Source organism: Neomonachus schauinslandi, chromosome 6 (assembly GCF_002201575.2).
Source record: "Neomonachus schauinslandi chromosome 6, ASM220157v2, whole genome shotgun sequence".
In the NCBI taxonomy this organism is placed as follows: Eukaryota; Metazoa; Chordata; class Mammalia; order Carnivora; family Phocidae; genus Neomonachus; species Neomonachus schauinslandi.
The window spans coordinates 85,408,126-85,430,628 of NC_058408.1; the positions used below are offsets into that span (position 1 = coordinate 85,408,126).

Here is a 22,503-nt window from a genome sequence, read left to right on the forward strand (position 1 = left end):
CTTTAAATTGCTTTTCCTTTTTTTTTAAAGATTTGTTTATTTTAGAGAGCGAGCAAGCGAGCACATGAGCAGGGGGAGGGGCAGGGAAAGGGAGCGAGCGAATCCCAAGCAGACTCTCCGTGGGGCTCAGTCGCACAACCCTGAGATCGTGACCTGAGCCAAAATCAAGAGTCGGATGCTTCACCGACTGAGCCACTCAGGTGCCCCCAAATTGACTTTTATTTTCTAAAAGTGGTGTAATGTTACTATATCATGAAAGAACCAACAGTGTGATAATTTGGCAGCTGTCTTGTGGGAAAAGCAGTTGTAATTTTTAGCCTCCCAAGTGTGTAAGATGTCCTTCATAAGAAGTTACGTAAATAAAACACAACTTTGTGGTATATGTAGCTGTGACTATTAACACAGCCGAGGATTTTAATTTATGTCCTAATACCTACACGTAAGCTAATGTTACCTCCTTCCAAATAATCACCTTGGGTGGCTGAACGTTTATTTTTTAATGATACTGCACTTGCTGAAAGTGTCTGGAACTTCTCAAAGCTTGTGACACATAAAAAAGGTCTTCAATGGTGGTAATCAATTTTGACTTTTTTTTAATGACCAAAAAATTCTGATCCAAACCTAGTAAATAATAAGGGTTTGGCCGAAACAAAGGGGCTTAAACGGCTGATGTTCTTGTGTGGCTCAGAACTTGACCCCAAAGGCATGGCCGAACGAGGAGCTCCACGAAAGCTCTGAGCTGAAGCAAGAGTGCAGTCGGTGTTCTGTTTTCCAAATTCATTTTGGAAGGCTGTACTCGGCTGGATATATATTTTGGCAGTTTTTAAGGGTGATTTTTTCTAAAGGTGTGGAAGATCCCAAGCATGACAAAGCACCAGGAAACATGTCAGGCGCTAGAAGTGACCTGCCAGTTCTTTACAGAGAGCCAGATCGAGGCAGCTGCACCTCCCCACCGCCTCCACGAGCCGCGTGTCGGAGACAGCTGAGCGCTTAGCCAGACTCCGGAGCCACAGGCTAGTCAATTCTGGAACAGTTCCAAGTATAAATTACCTTGTTTGGGTTTCACTTTTTAGTTTACTGAAATAATACTTAAAGAGTGGTTTTGTTACCACCAGGTGCTCTAGAAATACTCAGATGCTTAGAGGCTAAAAGAAACCTGTATTTTAAGGGTTCGAGATCAGGCCGAAGACCATGCTTTTTATTTCCCCGTTGAGAAAGTTTCTTCCAGCAAGATTAGCAACAGAGAGAAGCCTCCATGAAAAACAGGCATCCAAAGGAAGATGGTTATAATGGAGATTCTGACAACAGCCCCAAAGGAAAGGGACCTGGGCTTCAGTGCAGTGGATCAACGTTCCCTTCCTGTCTACATACTGCTGTTTCCCCTTTTTGGGGTTTTCTTCCAGTCCTGGACACAGTCTGGTGGATCAGCGTTGCTCCACACGACACACCGCCTACAGTTATTCCCAGTGACCCTCTCAGGGACCTTGAGATTCCTGTCCCCACGACTCTTGGCCCCATGGACCTGGAGACCCTGCTTCCCCAAGGAAGAAACAGCACAGCACATGCCCCACTGAACAAGGTTCTTGTCCACGCAAGAAGAGCCACACCTGGCAGGGGTGACCCTGACCATCAAAGGGAGCTAGGGCTACTGTCACCCAGTGGGGCCGGGAGGAAGCTGCACCCAGGCCGTCTCCCCTCAGGCATCTCTTCATACTCTTTTTGCCTGATTTTGATGGTAAATAGACCAATGCAGCAACCCTGGGGGAGAAGGGCCTGGTGACCTGAGGCTTGGACCCCCAGGGATGAGGGTCTGGATCACGATTAGCAGAGGGCGAGTGGAGTCTAGACTGACTAGGGGAGGAGGCAGACCATGAGCGTCTCTTGCAGCTCCAAGACCAGCTACAGCCCCGTGGAATGTAGTTCGAGTCCCTGGCCTTACCTAAGCTTCCCCCACTGGAATTCCGGAAGAGCTTCTCCCCAGACTTGGGGGAAGTGTGGGTCTGTGGCACGGGGGTGCTGGTGGTAGGCACTGTGATGCCTCTCTCAGGGCCCCTTTCAGGAACCAGTACTTACCACTTCATCGTTCTGAGCAGGGATCGCGTCACCTCCCTCCCGGGGTGGCCCCGTGCTCCCTTCCCAGCCCAGACTGGCTGAGGCCCTTGCTGGGTCTGTGTCACAGCTCGACTCCCGCCTGCCCCCCTGCCCCCCCCCCATGGCCAGTCCTGCTTCCTTTGCTTCCGTGGGGGGCGATCGGCAGAGCACCCGCTAGTAAATGCCCTGCTGCCTCATCTCAGTCCGCAGCCGCCCCTACCCCGGTAAGCTGTTCGGGGATCCAGCAGGTAACTGAACCATGAGGCCAGGCCCAAGGGGCCGTTGGGAGGCATGTGAGACGGGTGCTCCTGAGGATCATAGTTTGAGGCAGTCCACAAGGACAGAGTTTTCAGGTCAGACACACCTGGGCTCAGTCTGTGTGGTTGAAGGGGCTGGTCGAGGTCCTTGGGGCTCATAGGTTATTAGGATGTCTTCTCCAAATCTCAATTTCTTGTAACCCCTGATCAGTGTTTTATTCATGGACGTATCTTAACCAGAATGTTACCTGTTACCAGTTTCCAGCCCTGTCACCTCTTGCAAGAATGAATGCATGAACTCCCCCTTGTTTGAGATGGACCCTATCATCGAGAGTCATGGAATCACCTCAAGATCTCATGGGCATGTGCAGCGTGGCCATATTGACCCTGGCGCCTCCCAAGGCCCAGGGCCTCCGGGTGAGAAACAGGGTGGCCTCCCCTCCTGCAGCCTCCGCCCCGGCCGCCCGCCCACTGGCACTCAGGGCCTGCAGGGGGCTGAGCAGTAATCACAGACTACCTTGTCTTTCAGTTGTTGGCAGTGTCAAAAGAATTTATTTCAAATCTGCTTAAGACTGATAAAACTCAGGTTTTCCAAAAGGCAATACACAAAGTTCAACCAACCCCCAAAGACCAGAAAACACGGTGTTTGCAATTCAAAAAATACAAACGCTTGTGGGTACCAATACAAAAATTAGAAAAAAGTTGCTTTCCTCCCCAGCCCCCCAACCCCCCGCCTCCCCCCACCCCGTGTTTCCAGTGGGACATGAACACCAACGGGACCAAGAGCTGTCACCATATACCAACAACTCTCACAGTAAGTGGATGCCATGGCTGGGGTGGAGGGGGTCAGAGGGAGAAACCCAGGGACATGGAAGTTCTGTGGACAGTCAAAACAAGGACACAAAGCTTGTTACTCTTTAAATTCCTTTGCCAATGTTAAACAAATCTCTCATGCTTAATACACAGTTTAGTGGGAAAGCAGCAATTCTACATCATGCATTTAACATCTTCTGCTTTGCTCACTCGGCGCTTCCTCTTGTTGCTGAGGAAGCCCAGGGGCTTGGGGCGCCCAGTCACCAGGTGTGGGAGGAGCCGGAAAGGCCCGGCCCGGACTGGGCTCTCACCCAGCAGACGCCTACCATGTTCCTGCTTCCACAGCCACGGGCAGTCACTTTTCCAAACCTGAAGTCTGTTTTTTGGACTCTCCTCAGAGCCTGCCTGAGGGCCTGGCTGGGGTCTTCCCCAGGACTAGGGTGGGCAGCCTGCGCCCTCCATGAGCTGCACTCTGAGAGAATAGTGACGCCTCCAGACGAGACTCCCCTGTAAGGTCTCAACTCCCAACCACTGACTGAAGTCAACGTCGTTCACTGAGAAAGCCAGGAACACCCCCTTAGCAGGTACTGCAAGTGGGGTCCCTGGGCTGTGATGACTGCCCAGTGGGTGCCTCCCACCTTACTCTTGGACATTGGTTCTCAGAGCTGCTCCCCTGCTGACATCTTGGGAGATAATGGAGTTACACTATGGGTTGGCGGACACCTTAGATACTGGAACTTAAGGTGACCAAGGAGGCAGAAAGGCAGGTTAACCTCTTTCCTGGTTTTATGGGGGCTTCTGCATTTGGATGCCTTTGGGACTAACAATGAGAATGCTGATACGTAGCCTGTTTACAGCACTTTGTACAGAAAGTACCATTAAAACAGGCCTCACTGGCAATGGGAACATCTGGGATGTTGTGTTGCTTTATATGGTCATGTGAAGCCTATTTTAAATGTCAAAATTTTCCCTCCTAAAGGCCAGGCAGCAGTGTAATAAATACATGCTCCTGGTCCTAAGAGGCTTACATGGAAGACACTGTCTGTGGTCAGAGAACATTCTGGAAAGTCACCACACGGCTTGATTCACTGAATGGGAACCATTAGCCTAGATTCAATAGATGAAGGACTATATTTTTTTCCTTTAAAAAGTGTTATTCTATAATCCTCACAATACATCAGAGGAGGTAGGTTAGTATGACTCGTTCCATTTTTGGGTGGGGATACGGAGGCACAGAAAGATTTAAGACGTTTGCCCACACCCATGCCATGAATCAATATCAAAGCCAGGTTAAAAAGAGATGAGTTTCTGAGGGCTGAACTTGGGGTCTGATCAACACATCCTACCCCAAACTTCGTCTTACTTATTCTTACAGTCCATTGAAAGTTAAAGCCACCAGGATCCTGTTCTCGCCAAGGAGGAACTGCCAAGGAATGTGATCAGAGAACACAGTTACTGGCTTACTTGCAAAACAGAAGTGGGGATTTCCCAGAATCAGCATAGACCTTAAATGCCTTCTGAGGAGATCTGATTCCATTTTTAAAAACCAGATAAAGGCCACAAATCCATTAAGAAGTTCCTGTTGCTTCCAGTCAAAAGTGGCCAAGGAAAAAGAAGGTAACAAGTTTTGCCTTCTAGGAATGGGGGTGTGGTGTGGGGGGCATCTGCAGGAGATACCAAGTGAGACCTGACAGCTTGGCTTCTTCTGGTTCACCCCATCTTCCCCTACCTTCCCCAGCCGGCAGAAGGCTGCAGACCTATGGAAAACCCTGGACTGGGTGGGAAGATGAAGGCCCGCAGCCTATGATGCAGGCTTTCCATCTAACACTGAGATGGACGCCCCACATAGCACACTGCGTATGGACCCATGACAAACCACCAGCATAACCTAGTGGTTCTCAGCCCGGGGTGTCCCCCAGGGGGACACTTGGCAATGTCTGTAGACACTGAGTCGTTGCAGCTAACTTGGGGGTTGCTACCGGCGTCTTGTGTGTGCAGGCCGAGGATGCTGCTAACCATCCTCCATAGCACAGGACAGCCCACAACAGTAAGAGAGTTACCCACCCCAAAATGTCAATAAAGCTGAAGTTGAGGAACCTGGCATCATCTGTGGGCCTTGTGATGGTGTTTTCCAGCATTCACATGCCGAGTCCCCCCGCCCCCCCAGGTCTCTTCCCTACCCTCACTATCTCACCATGAGCAGGTGGCCACGGGATGGACCAGCAACAGCTTTGTGTAAGAGCTGCCCACCCCTCTGCTGAAACATGCCTTCACGGGGGACCAAGCCTTTTACTTGCAGTCAGAATTAAGGCTAAAATGCAAATATCCCCAGAAGGAGGACACACAGAACCTGCGTTCTCATCCTTTCCTGAGAGTGCTCTGGTGGGCAGAGAAGGGCAGGGCATTCCCCGGGCACCAAGAGCAAAGGAGGATGAGCCTGTTCCCATCCCCGGGCCCACTCCCCATCCTCCTCCCTCTCAGCGGGCCACGGGGCGCCTGAGGGTGCTGTCACAACTACGGAGTTCACATAGGGCTGAAGATTCAGCCTAGAACTATGTACAGTGCTATAGTTTTTAGGTCAGTTACTTTGTGGGTCAGGATTACTGATGTCCACTTTAATTAGAATCATTATTTTCCCAAACAGGACAGAGAGGGGGAAGCAGGGCTGTGTGCGATATCTTACCTTGCTTTGAATTAGGAGCTAGGATGCTATGCAGTGAGTTGCTATTGGACATTTTTAAAAAGGATTCATTCTAAAAGGAAAGGCATACACATTGACCAAACTTGCTCACTAGCAAAGAACAAACCGCAGAACGACATTAAGGAGGCATTATTTACAATGCAATGGAACGTGACATTTTCAGTTACTTTGAATTCCTTTCTCACTGAAACTGCTCGATAGACAAACAGTTATTCCTCGGCCAGCCCAACAAAAGCATCGTCTTGATATAATTTTATGTACAAATATGCCACCACGTTCGCTGTAAAGGGACAGGGAACTCGATGGCAGATGAGAAACCCATGGCCCATCGCCTCTACTCCAAATCCCAGGGGCTTCCTGGGAGGGTGACATAAAGCCATGAGCTGTTGATGATTCCTCCTTCGTTTTGCTGATCTCTCAAAAACACAGGTGTGCGGCACGGACCTGCCTTCTCTCTTTGGTCCGTTCTTGTCCCTGAAAGGCATTTTGTGCTGAGGACAGGAGAGGTGGCCACAGGACAGCCTGACACGGGGCCCGGCATCAGCCATATTGCTGCTGGGCTCCTAGAGGAGTTGGCAAAGGTACCAAGGTGCCTGCTCCCGGCCCTCACGGAGCCTCCTGGGGCTGCGGACCACTGCAGAAGTGTGGGGAGTTCTGGAAGCTTCCCTCTGGAAAATTACCTTTCATTTCCTAAAGAGACCGCCCCGCCATTGTGGGACCTTCGCTGGTCTCTGTTCCAATCTCCCTCTGACCTAGGTGCTGGCTGTCCTGAGGGTGGCACCAAGTCCAGCTGATCTATAGCAGCTCCTCTCCAACGAGGCAGAGCCAGGGCCAGCTTCGGGGATTCTGGATGCTCCCTGGCCTCTCATCCGGACCCCAATGCAGAAAGCCACCGCCGCCTTCCCAGCCACACTGACTCCTGGTGTCACTCCCAGCGCGCTGGTCCTTCTCCCACAGCCAATACGTCTGGACCCGCCGGCCACGTTTCATCAGCCCCAGGAAGGCCGTGGCTCGTCTGTGTCCTCCAGTCTTCAGGAATCCTCCCCACCTTCCAAGCTGAGTCCACCCGGAGCTGGCTGAGGAGTGAGACCAAAGGCAAGTGGAAGCAAAGAGGAGAGAGGCAGCTGCCGGAGGACAGGTGGCAGCCTGGGGTCCGGGAGGGAAGTCCCCGGCGGGGGGATCTGGCAGAGCTCCGGGACAGGACGAGGAGCGCCTCCGTGCACCCAAGGAACCACAAGGCAGACGGAGAATGAAGAGGCAAGACCTCAGCTCCCCTGGCAGGTGGATGCCGGGACCGGGACACGGAGGCTTAGACAGCACCAAGCAGCTCCTGAAGACGCCTAGCCGGTCACACCTGCCCACAAGGCGGGGACAAGGCAGCCTTGCGGTCCAAGGGTGCGGGCTCTGAGGTAGGATTGTCGGATCTGCTGCTAGGGGGCAGGGTCTACATAGCATTGGCCTGGGCGACTCAGAAAGCAAGGGCAGCGTCTGAACAAGCAGGTAGAACAAGCAGTTGCTGCCGGTTTACGGGCTAAGTTTTATAAAACTCCGATCCAGCAAGTGGACAAAATAAAATGCTTGATAAAATATATTCTTTTAAAAAGGAGAGAGAATGGTTCACTACCAGATGGAAAGTGGAGGTGGCAGGTGACAAGGAGGAAAAGAAGGAGAGGACGGCAAGGTGCTCTGGGGACAGGAGCAAGGCAGGCTCCGGGCTCAGAGCCCTGAAAGTGAGCTCTCTTTCTGAGAGATGCAAATGACTCGTGAGCATCTCCAGGGAGGAGATCCTCCAGGGAGGAGGTCTGCGTTCCCAGCAAGGAGGCCCCACCTCTGGGCCTCTCAGACTCCGCACACCCAAGCTCCCCCCCGGGAGACTGGGGGGCTAGGAACACGCTGATATTGCTGTTTCCTGCCTTCTTCAGAGGACCTGCCCCCCCCCGCCCCCAGAGCAGAACCACCCCTGCCCTTGGGGCCGCCTCCTGCTTTCAGGATGACAGTAGGGTGGGTCTCCAAGCAAGGGCCCAAGCGGCTTCCCCAGGGCCTCCCACCTTGGGCGCTATGAGTCTGGGAGACCCAGCCTGGAAGAGAGCAACTCAGACAGGCTTGCAGTTTCAGAAAGAGCCACCAGGTGAAGACTCCTCACACTGTCATTCCAATGTCAGCGTTTTCTTTGTGTTGAAGAACTAAGAACTGAGTGAATGAATTTTAGCAGACTATGGTGTGTGTGTGTGTGTGTGTGTGTGTGTGCGTGCGTGCGTGCAAGACAGAGACAGAGACAGAGAGAGAGAGAGAAAGACACAGAGAGACTGGTTGATTAATGAAGGACCAAAGGAAACCATTTTAAAAGGTTCTCAACAGTTCGGTGGGAGTGGTGAAAGTCAAAATTAATGCCCCTTTCTATCGACCTTGGATTAGGTTTGCAAGGGCATAACATAGTGGAGACTCGAGGACCAAGAAGCAAAAGGATAACATTTCCTGGCGAAGATGGGAACCTGCAGCCTCGGGACTGAGTGATGTCCCGGCGAAGGGTCACCCCTGGGGCATGGGGTTCCAAAGTGTCTTCCTGCCTCCTTCTCTCAGGATGCCAATCTGCCTTCCTTGTGCTCCCCCAGCCCCCCAAAAGACAAGGTTTGAAAACAGGTGGCAGGAAGCATCATCAGAAACCCCGGGTGCTTTCTCACTCCCTTGAGAAAGGTCCTTCTTTGGGAGTATTTGCAACGTCCAGGAGGAATGAAAGGGACACACACATCCACGTTCACCACCGACCAGTGGTCACTTTCACAAGTGGGCAGTCTAACCAGTTGCCTCAACAAGCATGGCTTGCAGACCTGTTCTGCGTCTCCCAAAGAACACTTGTCTCTAAGATACTCAGTGGCTGCTGGGGCTGCACCCATGACATCATCGTCCTACCCTCATGGGTTCTTTGAACGTAGTGAGGGGTGGTGGGGCTTTTCCCAGATGCCGGTGAGCAGCTAGAGCTGAGAGGCTAGTTGCCTGACAGCTTGGGCCGCCCCAGGTTTGTTGGCACTTCCAGTCCTGTGTGCAGGGTGACCTGGAAAAGAAGACAGGGTGAGTGAGGGTGGGGGAGGCCACCGCGAGAACCCCGAGGGCTCACATAGCACAGTGGGTCGCCACAGGTAGAGGCCCACTCTGTCGTGTGCTATGCTGTTTACTGTGTGGCTCAGTATCGCTCATGCAGTGTCCGCGAGTCTGCCCTGAGGAGCTGGTCTGTGCCCGGATCACCCACTTTGTCCCAGTGGCCAGGAGCCCGGACGAGGCTGATGCTCTGTTGCAGCAGGTATATGGTTCTCGCAGTTGTATATTTGTTTCTGCTTTCTTTCCAGGCCCCCCGTTCCTTTCCGGCGCCTGTTCTAGTACCCTTGTGGGAGGACAGCCCATATTCCAGGCTGCCTCAAAGCCCTTCTGTGAATGGGTGGAGGTACAAATCAATCCATCAGTGATTGATGCAGACCTATCAATATGCAGAGCCAGTGGGCACCACAAAGCAGGACTCCCAGAGGGAGGAGGGCTCTGCTAGAAACCAACGGTGCTGTCTCCACATTACTCTCCCTCTCCCCTCACACCCTCATGGGCTCCCATTTTGTCTCTGTCCTTTTGGGGCCTCCTGAGCCCTCCCCCAGGACGGCCCAGCCCTGAGATCTAAAAGGACATCTTTCCTGCCTGCTTCATGTGGGAGCCAGAGGGCGCAGAGAAGGGTGAGAGGAAGCAGAAGGAGACTCACAGCCCCTCGGACTGGTCTCTTCCGGCCCTCTGCTGTGTTTCTCCTCTCAGGGGAGAGCCACGCCTGGAAGGCCCCAGCCCACACCTGGCCATCGGCTCAAGCTGGGCAGGGGGCACTGACTTCCTCCCAACTGCTCACCGAGTGCCTCCATTGCACCTTTCCCAGAAAATGGAAGCCCTACCTGCTTCCCCACTCCAATCCCTGCCCCCCTCCCTCCCACGGTGGCTCCACAAGCTGCCACCATAGAGCCTCTGCTTATTTCAAGTGAATACGCAAGACTTGATCATGCCGGAGAGACCGTCTCCAGGGAGGGTGGGCTGTGGTAGGTAGCAACAGTCAGCTTCCTTATAGCCCACATTGTCCAAGTGCGCTTCGGAAGCCCCCGAACCCCGAGGGGAGCCGCCAGAGGGGCTCCTGCCTGGAGGGCACGCAGTACCTGCACGTTGCGGTTGAGGCTGAGGGCCGGCATGAAGACCCCATCCACGTGGCTGAAGGCTGTGGGGCCCTGCTGCTGCCCGTTGATGAAAAAGGTCAGAGTGTGCTTATTCAGGTCCAGGAGCACCCCAACAGTGGCCCCCTTGCACACGCCGCCTTCTGTCCTGGGAAGAGAAGCCCCAGGAAGCCCCATCACCACACCTAGCTCGGGACGTAGGTGATGGCTCAGAAGAATCACGTAAAGGATGCTAGGAATAGCTTCACCCGCACACAGCCCCCGCGGCCATGCAGGGAGCTATTCTTCTGGGCTATGAGACTTTTCTTGAAGTGCGCTCACCGGTTAAAGGGCCACACAGCAAGGCCTTACCCTTCGTGTATGCTTCCTTACCCCGAGGGAACCAGCTTATTCCGTCCCTTTTATCCTCACAGTCCCTGAGACCTGGACCCCCGGGGAGTTTTAGGGTTTTGATGAATGGGTCCCACTTGAAAACCTGGAGTGGGGAGCGTGGGTAGGGAAGGCTCCTTTACCTGCCAAGGAAAGGAACTAACTTGGTGCCCTTGACAGTTTTAACCAGTGAGGATGTTGAGATCCACAAAGGGGCAGACAGCCAGGTCTTTGGGAGATTTCAAAAGGTCCACCCGCCTTCAGCTCATCTCAGAAACCTCCCAGGGACTCCTGAAAGGCCGTGCATGGCAGGGGACAGATGCTGAACCTGGAATCAAGTCCCCCATCTGAGTCGCCAACAGTGGAGCCTTGAGGCTGAGTTGTGAAGCTCTCAATAAACGTCCCTGATCCCACATTTGGCGGTGGTGGGAATTCACAACCGCCAGCCGGAAGCATCAGTGAGCGGCACTGTGCTGCGGGGCCCTGGCCGACCTGCCTCCTCGCCGTGTTGGAAGGGGGTCCTTCAGACTCCCTTCCCTTAGCTGAGGGCTGAGGTCTCCGCCTCCACTCCAGCTGCTCCACTCTGACAAGAAAACCATTTTTACCCTTTTCCGGACGGGGCACGAGCTCATCAGCTGCAGGCTGATGGCGGGCCAAAGAGCAAGGGCGTGAGGAAAACTCGGGCGCTGACCGGAAAAGCGCTTCCCAAGGGGGCAGGATTCCCCGGGGGTGTCCTGAGACCCCCGGGGCCAGATCCCGCAGGTGGGAAAAAGGAACTAGAGCCCAGCCCCTGGGGCTGTTCAGACACCGACCGCCGGGTGGCGGTAGAGACCGGGCCGAGGCGCACACACCTGTTTCCCACCCAAGCGCGCCTGCGCCCAGGGTCCGCGCGGGGCTCCCCTCCGCAGCTCCCCACCCGGGGCTCCCACCCGGCCCCTAACCCCACACAGAAGCGGAGGCGGGACCCTGAGCTAAGTCCTGACAGCGCCGCGAGGTGGCCCTGTGACTTGGGACACTTGTTTAACCTAAGCCCTTCATATACTCCGTAAAATGACTTTTGTACTGTTGTGAGGACTGAAGGAGATCATGTAAATCAGGTGCTTCAGACAGCGTCCGGCGCGAAGTAAGCTCAATAAATGCTCCCCGTTATTCCTCCCGTGGGCAGCGTATCTGGGCACCGTTCGGTTTAAGCGAGTAGAGACGGAGCTGGTGGGTCTGGACCGGGCCCCTCTGTGGTTTGTGCGCAGGGGCGGGGTAGGTCCAGTCCCTGGAGAGACCTGGTCACGGCCGTGAGGGCACCGGCCGTGCGGGGACTCGGGCCCGGCTGCCAGTGCGGAAATGAAAGGGGAGCAGAACTGGGAAGGGAACGACAGCCGATGGCCCGGGCAGAACCTGGTCGTGGGGCCTACGGAGTGTCCTGTCAAGCCATGCCCTGGGGCTGCTCTAGTCTCTGCAGCAGGCTGTGCAGGCAAACACTCACTTCTGCCTGGACACTGGACACCCAAGTAGCTGCAACACCTCCCCCTGCTCCTGACGCCTGAGCTCGGGAATGGCCGCGGGGACGCGGTCCCCACAGGGTCCTCGGTCCCCAACAGCCCGCGACGGCGCACCTGTTGGTGTGGGAGTTGCAGTGCATGAACCAGCTGCGGTTGTTGTCCACGTACATGGCCCAGGCCTTGTCATCCTTGCCCAGCATCATGTCCTTGACCACGCTGGCCCTGGCCACCCCAAAGGCGGGGTCCGGGTGGTTGTCGTACCGATCCACATGCAACTCCCAGTAGTGCACGCCCTTGGAGAAAGCCGCCGTGCCCAGCACCACCCGGTCATCATAGCTGCTGCAGGTGGCCGTCTGGTTGTCATTGGATAAAATGATGTCCCGGTGCCCAGAGTTGGGGTCAAAGGTGAACCAGGCCACTGGAAAGGAAGGAACCAGAGTCAGGGATGGAATTGGCTAGCAGTCTCTAACCTGGGCTGGGAGAAAGACTCATTTGCATCCAGCAGAAAGTTGGCATCCAGCCTCGAATGTTCTTTCCTGTGTGATTCACACCCAGGCACACACGTGTTCCCATGCACATGCGTGCACACACACACACTCTCGGATCTGTGTTCATCCAGATTCTCAATCCCATGAGCCCAACCTCGCCAAGGAATGCGGACATTCGGGCCTCAGAGCCCCAAATCTAAATGCATTTTATGGAGTCTTGGTCTCTGACACCCTTCCCTTACGTTCCATACACTGCTGAGAGTTAAAGTTAAAGATATCCATGGCCCCACCTGGTGGGCGGGGGGGGGTTGACACACAGAGAGGTGAAGTGATGTGACCAAAGTCACCAAGCTCCATCCTCCTGTTTCGCAGCCCATTGAGTGGCCTCCTCTGTTCTCCAATCCCTCAGGTTGTGGGAAGTGAGGTGCTTACTCTGAAATTATGACCACGATGCATAGGGCAAGAACTGCTGTTCTCCAGGGCAGGGGGCCCCTGCGGGCAGAGAGCTGGTGAACTCTTCATGCCTTCTAAAATGAGCCTGCAGGTTGCACCATTTTCAGAAAGCATCCCCAGTTATGCCCTTGACAAGAGCATCTGCTCCTGCCCTTTCTCCCCTCCATCCTTGGGAGACTAACCAAGTGTGTCACATTTTCCTCAGGGCGCCCAGAGGATGTGCTAGGATACATGATGACAATAAATAGGATCGGCGTCATCCCAGGACGCTGCACCCGAGGCCGGGGCATGCCTGGGTTAGCAGGGCAGATGCTTTTTGGAACATGCTCTTTATTTATATCATCACTCCCTGCTAAGGACTCAGATGACCAAAATCCCACGAACGCTGATGTGCTCTTGTTGCCAGAAACCTGAAAGGTTGCAGCTAGGTGTGTAAACCATCAGACCTGGGCTCTCGCACTGGATATTCGAGGGATCGTTTCTTGCTGCGAGGAAAGTCATACCCAAGGACCAGTGGCCTTTTTTCCAGGACCGTCCTACCCATTCTCAGCCCCTGGGTCTCCCTGAGCCTCTCAGATGCTCATTTCCCATCCCAGTCCAGCAAATGGGGTGAAGAACTGGCTCTTTTTTGGTGGCTTGTGGGGAGGGAGGTGCAGGCAAGGGGCCACGGTGAGCAGGGCGGGGAGGGGCTGGGAAGAAAAAGTATACACTTCACCACTGCCGCATTCCCTCCATCCTGCCACTCCTCTGTCCTACGCAGCTGAGTGTTCCCTCCCATCCTCCTTCAGAAGCTCGTCCACAGTGCCTGAATCTGGTCTTCCTCCGAGCCCCCAGTGCTCACCATCAGAAGTCTGCAGGACGACGGTTTTACTGTAAGGCCCGACGCCGGAGGAGTTGAAAGCCTTGACCCTCGCATTGTAGGTGCTGTTGAAATGCAGACCGTCGATGGTGCACAAGGTCTCTTTGCCAACATACACTTCCTAAAAGACAACCAAGAGTGCTCAGGAGGCGCCTCTGTTAGCTGGAAAATTTCTCTTGGCAACATGTTGTCATTCGAAGAGCTAGCGCCTCAATAGAGCTCTTGAATCAGGGGACTGTGGCTGAGTGGCTGCAGGGCCACAGACCATGTCCAAGTTGGACACACAGTCTGACCACTGGCTGGCCAGCCCATCTGCCTGTGGAGATGGGAGGTGTGACGGGGTCCTAGGGAGGCAGCGAGGGATGGCGGGTCTGCAGCCAGCTAGCATGCCTCCTGAGAATGTCCTGCCTCCGCTGAGGTCAGCTGGTCAGACAGGACTTCCCAAGGGGCTGGAGGTACAGAAACCCCCACTTCCTTCTTGGTTGGAGCAAGAGAAGGTTGCTGGGGTTTAGTGGGAATGTAAGCTAGGAAACGTGAGCTAAGCATCTAACTAAACAAAATCACCAATCTTTTTAGAAGAAGGGTCAGCACACATGATGGGAAGAAGTGTGACCAAACACAGGTGGGGTCAAGTTGATTTGGATTGAGAGGGGCACTCCACCCCCTCCCCATCTTCTGCCACCCCTGAGGTTGGCATCTTCCACTCCTTGGCCCACCTCCCCCAGAACTGCTTTGCTCACAGCCTTCTGAGACGGTGAGACATTTCTGTATGGGACCCCAAAAATCCTTTAGTAGGGATTTATTTTCTTCTCCATTCACTTCAAACTTATCTTTGTCCTCTTAACTTTCCCAAATGCAGAGCCTGGCCCTCCTCCTATGCCACTGTTTCTACTTTGTCTAAAACATCTTTCCTATCTGGTTGTTTAGGGGGTTGGCTCTTCATTTGTTACTCCAGGTTATTAATAATAGCAGCTGTGTTCCAGGCATTATACAAGCCATTTTAATCCTCACATGATCTCTGAATGTTGTTTTTGCTTTTTCGTATTTTATATACAAGGAGACCTGGAGAAGGTAGGAAACCTGCCCAGGATCAGAGTGAACCAATTTGGAAGCCAGGGTTCAAATCCAGGCCCGCCTGCATTCAAAGCCAACACTTTTCCCACTATAACGTGCAGCTCCTCATAAATTCTAGCCCCTGTATCTAGCTTTTGTTAGTGGTCATGTCTCAAAGGGGAGAGGCATCTGTATTTGAATTCTGTGGCTGCTTCTTTGCACATCCTAAAACAGTCTTCTCTTCCCATTTCAGAAACAGGGGCTCTTTTCCTGGTTTCCGGTCCCGGAGTTCTTTCTGGTCTTAGCTCCTTTGCACAGCCAGAACACCTGAGGTTCTGAACCCAGTGAGTGATCTGCCATTCCGTGCTGACCCGACCCCAACTCTTCTCTTCCCTAAATTGCCCACATTCACACAGGACCCAACAATTCCTAAGGGTTCTTTCCCCAAGTCTTACGTTCCTGTAGGATACCTTTCAAACAAACAAACAAAAAAATGAAACAACATATGCATAAATCCCTTTGAGAGAAACAAAAGGAACATTGGTCTTTGGCAAGATTCGATAGATGGTGCAGGTCCCCAGGAGAAGGAAGGTCACAATTGTTAATGGTGGCAGTGGTTTGTTCCAGTTTGTCTTAGTCTCCTCGGGAAGGGAAAGGAGGAACTCTCAGAAGACCCAGAGTTTGTTCTCCTTGGTGTTCCTGCCCACAAAGCAACTTGACAGTGACCTGAACTTCACTGTGTGAAATCTCAAGGTAGAGTTCTATTAGGGGGTCTGGGTTGGGGTTTCTCCCAGTTGGGGGAGTCGAAGACCATTTCTGGCTCACTAAGAGCCTTTATTGTTGCCATGATATTTCATCACTGGAAACGTGAGTGTAGAAGGTCATCCCAACCCAACCACCATTTACGAAGTATCTGTCTTCCCAGGCAGAGCACCTTGCTGGGTAGAACAATCTGACCCAGGCAGGGCAGGAAGCGACAGAGTGTTGAGGGAGTGGGGACCTGCGTGAGCAGAGATATCTGGGAGGATGTGGAAGAATAGCTATGACTACACTGGTGGGGTGAATTGGGAAGTCGATCCATGCAGGTGACAACTTCTCTGAGCTCGTCCTCTGCCTCAGACCTGTGTCAGTCTTCAGAGGAAAGCTGTCCTAAATTTTCTCTGTGGCTGCCACCTCTGCCCAGACCTAGCCCTTGGTAGAGCAGCCCCATCTTCCAAGGGTCCAGACCCACTGGCCCTCTGTTTTGGGGCCAGTGCCCTTTGGGGGCAGCATTGGAGCTGAGGGCAGCCCCATGGGCTAGTCCAGAAGCTTCGGTGTTACCCCCCAAAGCAATCAGGAGGGCCTCACCCGGAACTGGCCCCCGTCGCCGTCATCCAGCTCCAGGATGTAGCCGTCCACGGGGCTGTGAGTGAAGGGCGGCATCCTCCAGGCCAGCGTGACACTGTTGTTGTGGGTACAGCACTTCTCCAGCTGCAGCAGGGGGCCGGGTGGTACTGTGACAGGAACCGCTAGTTCAGTGCCCCAACCCCTCGAAGGGCCCTGGACACCTGTGTGGACTCTCCTCCCCCCTGGCAGTGGCCCCCGGCCCCCAGAAGGAACGGTGGCCACCTGTGGTCACTCCCAGCCTCTCGCAGCCCCAGGAGTCTCCCTCTCAAGGCGGGCGGGGGCGAGGGCAAGCACGGGTGACTGGTGACCGTGCACTTCCAGCGTGTCCTGGAATCTGGGGTTGGGGGATGGGAGAAGCATGGCAGATGCCCCTGCACCTCTGCATCTGGAGCCCTAAGGAAGGGCTGTCCTCTTCTCCACCTGCCCACTGAGAATCCCTAGTTTTGAGTCTCAGACCCACGAGGGATTCCCACAGAGCCGGGGTCCACGTGTCCCTGCATGCCTCCTGGCCACACACAGGCCTGTGTGGACCCTCTCTGTGGCTTATACCGAGGCTTGGGAAGGAGCTATTGGGGTGGGGGGCATGCAGAATTCAAAGACACATTTGAACCTTTGGCTGGAAGCACCTTAAAGGCCCAGGGAACCAGATCCAGGAAGGAGAGGCAATCTTAGAGTATCCAACAGCCAACCCTCGGAATTAGGGATGTGAATCAAATGTATCTTAAGTTCTATCATGGCAAGATCAGGAAAAAGGTTTTATATTCTAGCTTTTTTCGGGCTCAAGAGATTGTAGAGATAAATCCAGTCCACACTGACAATTGTTGAAGGGAAAATCGCAACATCGGATTTCTAAACACTATGGAGGGACGCCTGGGTGGCTCAGTTGGTTAAGCAACTGCCTTCGGCTCAGGTCATGATCCTGGAGTCCCGGCATCGAGTCCCACATCGGGCTCCCTGCTCGGCGGGGAGTCTGCTTCTCCCTCTGACCCTCTCCCATCTCATGCTCTCTCTCTCTCATTTTCTCTCTCAAATAAATAAATAAAAATATTTAAACACTATGGAGTTCAGTTTGGCTCCAGTCATTAGGGCTGTCTTCCAAAACGCGCCTGATGGTTCAGCTGGGTGCAGCCCTGTCTTGTTTACAGACTTGGTCTCAGGACTGGCTGAGCAGAGCCGACTCCCTGGGCCTCAGTTTACAAGCATGTAGGGGTCCTCTCTCCATCCTAGGCTCTGTTGTTGCTTCTCCCACTTCCTCTGTGAATCCGCCACCCAATCCCACCCAAAGCAACATCCAAGCCTTGGAAGCGGCTCCAAGCCACCTTCTTTCACACCCTCCCTTCCCAGAGCCACACCTTCTTCTGCCACAACTCCTCACCCTCTGCCGGGCTCCCCCTGCTCCTCAGTACCATGTCTCATTCACACCGAGGGCAGGTGGCATTTCCAGACCTCGCCTGAGGTGCAAACCAAGTGTGGGAGTGAGCACGCAGATGTGCAAGACACTTGTTTTGTCTTTAGTGTAAAACTGGCCACATGTTTTCCAGGTAAAGATTTCCTGCACTCATAGATTCTGTAGGTATGGCACTCTGTCCTTTGATATTTTGGTTTTAAAAAACCAAACAGCTTTATTGCCTCTCCGGAATGTACCCTTGATGCCTCTGGAGAGAGAGACTTTCGAATAGGACTCTGGTTCTGGCCAACACTCGCTAATTTTGTAACCTGGTGCAAGGCATGCAACTTTACTTGACACTTAGCCTGTGTCTCCCATGGCTCTCCCCCACCTCCTAGCACCTTCCATCTTGTTCATTCTGCTCTCACCTCTGACCTTCTTGCTCTTCTTGGAACCCAGAAAATGGATTCCTGCCTGAGGGTCTTTGCATTTGTCACCCCTCTGCCATCTGGAATATTCTTCCCCTATATCGCATCTCTCTCCTCCTCCTCCTCACATCAAAATACCCCCCTTTCCCAAAAAGCCTCCATTGGACATTATATGATATATTTGTGTACTGTCTATTTCCTTTTCTAGAATATCAGCTTGATCTTATGTCCTGCACCTAGAAGAGTGCCTGACACACGGCAGGCACTCACTAAGTGTCTGAATAAACAACTAATCCTCTTTTACAAATGGGAAAACTCAGGCTCAGACTGGGGTGCTACCCACCCTGGACCACCCAGCTAGTGGGTGGCTGAGCTGGGACTTGAAGCTGGGTCTGTGACTTTGGCATCTCTCCCCTCCCGCTCTGTTTTCCAATGACCCTGAGCTGCCCCCTCAGAGTGGATGCCTCTTCTGAAAGAAGCACAGACTGAACTGGGCCAACCACAGCTCACCCCTACATTTCATCTGGATGAAGTCCAGCTGGTGGATGGCCTGCAGCAGCGGCTCGCTGTCCAAGGTCAGATCAAACTCCGCAGACACTTTTGGCTCCAGGGCACCTTTGACCCACTGCTCCTGAGACACCTGGACACGCTTGATCAGAGCGTCCGAGATCTTAAAGGGGAGCACAGAGTTTAGGGTTTTGATTTGCAAAGGAAAACTCATGCAGCAAGTGGTGGGGAAGGAGGGGCTTGGTGTCTGTGGCTGGGGAGGAGGAGGGGGGCTGCGCTAGCCACGTGCTCTCAAGCCACAGCAGAGAAGATATGATCCCTGCCAGCACGACACTGAGCAAATAAAAATGCACTGTATCGTTGGAATCATATTTTAAAAGAGCAATCATCTAAATGTGAAGAAGAACTTGCTGTTTAAAGATATCAGGCCAAACCATTTTGTGAAGCAAATGATTCTTTTTTAAATACGCAAAAGCAGTCTTCATTATTCTGCTTTCGCTAGATCTAGTCCTTTGCAAAGTGAAACATACCAGTGGTTTGTCCCAGGGTCTGAAGGAAGTGCTCCCTATAGCCCCAGAGTTTTGAAGCTCACTCTCCACAGTGTGTTCCCTCCAAGTTGCTCTGCTCCAAACTCCCCATCACGCCCCCAGCTCTGTTCTCCTCTGCTCATTCTGACACTTGCACGTGTCCCCAAGGAGCCATGATCCCGTGTACCCTTCTTGGGGACTAGTCAAGGGGATTCATCATTTTCCCCGCAGACGGAGGCCTGAGCCACCATCTGAATCACTGTCGTGTTCTTGAGAGCGGCTCGTGGCCCTGAGTCAGCCCGGCTGTTGGAGGGATGCCCCAGCAAGGCTGCTCGGGCTCTGCGGGTAGTGGCCATCTGTCTACGCCTGCAGGACTCTGCACATGGAGGTAATGGGCCGTGTGGATTCTGCTAACTCACTTCCTCCACCACAATCTTTCCAGCTTGTCTGGCAAAGACTGTCCTCTCCCATTTGTGGGGAAAATGTTGAGTTGGGGTCTCTGGAAGTTGAAGCATAAACGCATGACATTTTGGCCCTAGAAATTATGACATTTGACTCCCTCTTTTAATAAGGACACAGAACCAGGGTCACAGCTAGTGAGAGTCAGAGCCAAGAGGAGAGCCTAGGTCCTCTGGAATCTCTGAGCAAAGGAATATCTACTCAATTCCCTGGAAGGGACTGTCCTAAAACTTCGGCTAGTTTGGGGACTTGGAGTGGGAAGCCAAGCCTGTCTCTGTCCCCCGAGCGCAGACTCACCTGCAGGAACCCGGAGGGGTCGTTCTCCTTGATCACCTCCAGGCAGTACTCCATCAGCCCTGTTGACTGGCGCAGCTTCAATGTGCAGTGATTGATCTGGTCCCAAACCATCTGTGATGAAAAGAACCCCTAGTGACCTTCTCATCAGAGGAAGAGCAGCTGGGCTATAGTGGGAGTTGGAGAATTAGCACAGAGAAAGCCGTGGGAGAGGCGACCACTTTGCACCCTCTCCTCTGGCTGTTCTGCTCCTGAGCTCCATGGGCCCTCTCTCCTGGGGAATAAATGGACCCACTTCCCAACAAGCGGGCCCAATGCCTGACAGAACGAACTCTGTTCCTGAACTCTGGATAGCAGAGAAAGTGCACAGTCTGAAACTCTCCACGGGACCAGTGACCAACTTCTTATCTTATTTCTCACCTGTCATGGATGGGTTCTGCTGCTTCACTTGAAAGCCACGGACCATCCCCAACACTCATTCCTTCTTTCCTTGAAAGTATTATTTCCTAATTCATTTGGGAAATGTCTCTAAAATAGGTTGAACCCCCCCAAGACAATGAAGCAGTCCTCCGTTGATGCAGAGTGTTCATGGCACCTGCCTGGACCAGGAGCCCAGTGTCCTGTGAGGGGAAACCCTCCCCTTCCACGGTGGACATTGGTCATATTATTATTGCTCATTTGAGGGCATGAGATACTAGAGAGGGCCTGAAGAAGGGGACAGAGCTGGCGACCTGAGCAGAGTGTGGCCTCGCACCAACCCTGGTCACTTCTGCTCTGCAAGGTGAGAGGCAGAATTCCTTAGATAGAAAACAGGACCTCAGAGAAGATGGGAGACAGTATTTCTGACCTGAGCAGGAGTGTGGGCATCTTACTGCAGCTTTGTAGGGAGAGCATGGCTTTGGGGAAAGTCACGTGAGTGTGAGCAGGTGCAGGGGCAGCTTGCTCATCCCTTCTTCACCTCATTCATTCATTCATCCATTCTCTCACTCAACTCATATTGACCCGGTGCCTACTGTGTGTGCCACCCCACGTGCGGTGTGGAGGCTGTGATGAGGACCAGGGTGTCATCACCCAGGTACCTACCTTCAGCTTGTGCTCCCTCTCTTTGGTGACCTTGGTGAGCAGCTTGGCTTTCTGCCGAGTTAAAGCGTCGACCAGCGCATCACACTGAGCAACCAGGCAGGCTTCATAGTCCAGTCCGTTTTCCTGGGGGAGGCAGAGAGCTTTAGGGAGAAGACATGCTGAAATCTGGCCAGTGCTAGACACAGAGAAGTATTTCAGAGAAGCTCTTGGCCAAGTCATCTGTAACATTATTACATTGGAAACAATGTGAATATGAGTCAGAGGAGGGGTACCATGAATCTTGGCACATCTCTATGGTGGAATATCCATTGTCATTCAAACCTTGTTCATTAAGAGTTTTTTTTTTTTTTAAGATTTTATTTATTTGACAGAGAGAGAGAGAGAGCACAAGTAGGCAGAGAGGCAGGCAGAGGGAGAGGGAGAAGCAGGCTCTCCACTGAGCAGGGAGCCCGACATGGGGCTCGATCCCAGGACTCTGGGATCATGACCTGAGCCGCTTAACCAACTGAGCCACCCAGGCGCCCCAAGAGTTTTTAATATCATGGAAAATGCTCATGAAAGACTGGGAAAGGGAAAAAAAGGGGGGGGGGTTACAAGTTGTGTACGGCACAATCCCACACTGTGTGCATGTACACGTGTGTCTAAATCATGGAGGAACATGTCAAAATGGTGAAGCGGTCACCTAAGGTGGAGAGATATCGAATTTTTTCTTAGTCATGTCTATTGTTCTCTACTTTCCAAGATTTCTACAATATATACTTTTGCTTTTTGTAGTCAGAAGACAGGGAAACAGGGCGCCTGGGTGGCTCAGTCGGTTGAGCGACTGCCTTCGGCTCAGGTCATGATCCCGGGGTCCTGGGATCGAGTCCCGCGTCGGGCTCCCTGCTCTGCGGGTAGCCTGCTTCTCCCTCTCCCACTCCCCCTGCTTGTGTTCCCTCTCTCGCTGTGTCTCTCTCTGTCAAATAAATAAATAAAATCTTTAAAAAAAAAAAAAAAGAAGACAGGGAAACAAAATACAGTGCTCTTGCTGTAGGATCTGTCTCGGTCTTAAAACAGAATCCTTCGAGGTCTCTGAGATCAGCAAGGATTCTGAGCCCGTGCCGTGGCCTGTGCTGAAGCTCTCACCGCCGGCACCCCAGAACGTGACTGTGTGTCCCTTCCGGTTCATCATCTCTGTGAACCAGTCCTCCATGCATGCGCATGCATGCAGAGCACACGCGTGTGCACTTTCTCCTGCAGACAGCTCCTGAGGCCAGAGACTGGGCCTTCTTGATCTGTATTGGGCTCAGTATGGGACACAATACGGGTGCTCAGTACACACATGGATTTAGTAAATGATGCATTGGTATTTTGATGCACTGATTCCCTGCCTCTGAGGCTATGCAGTAGGACAATTAAACCTTCTTTTTTTTTTTTTTTTAAAGATTTTATTTATTTATTTGACAGAGAGAGACACAGCAAGAGAGAGAGCACAAGCAGGGGGAGTGGGAGAGGGAGAAGCAGGCTTCCTGCGGAGCAGGGAGCCCGATGCGGGGCTCGATCCCAGGACCCTGGGATCATGACCTGAGCCGAAGGCAGACGCTTAACGACTGAGCCACCCAGGCGCCCCGACAATTAAACCTTCTACAAAATGCTCGCCACAGGACTGTCCCTTCCCTC

The 22,503-nt window shown here is 53.0% G+C and overlaps 1 protein-coding gene across 1 annotated transcript in view; it reads right to left on the reverse strand.

Moving 5' to 3' along the window:
- Positions 1 to 8,848: 8,848 nt before the first annotated feature.
- The window catches only part of TRIM67 (tripartite motif containing 67), a 46,446-nt gene continuing 32,791 nt past the window's right edge, over positions 8,849 to 22,503 (reverse strand). Inside the window, exons 3-10 of the mRNA XM_021696196.1 lie at positions 20,845 to 20,967; positions 19,765 to 19,875; positions 18,485 to 18,644; positions 16,121 to 16,266; positions 13,703 to 13,841; positions 12,035 to 12,338; positions 10,041 to 10,203; positions 8,849 to 8,914 (exon numbers count right to left, since the gene is read on the reverse strand). Coding sequence (XP_021551871.1) covers positions 8,849 to 8,914; positions 10,041 to 10,203; positions 12,035 to 12,338; positions 13,703 to 13,841; positions 16,121 to 16,266; positions 18,485 to 18,644; positions 19,765 to 19,875; positions 20,845 to 20,967 — 1,212 coding nt within the window. The remainder of the gene's footprint in view (positions 8,915 to 10,040; positions 10,204 to 12,034; positions 12,339 to 13,702; positions 13,842 to 16,120; positions 16,267 to 18,484; positions 18,645 to 19,764; positions 19,876 to 20,844; positions 20,968 to 22,503) is intronic.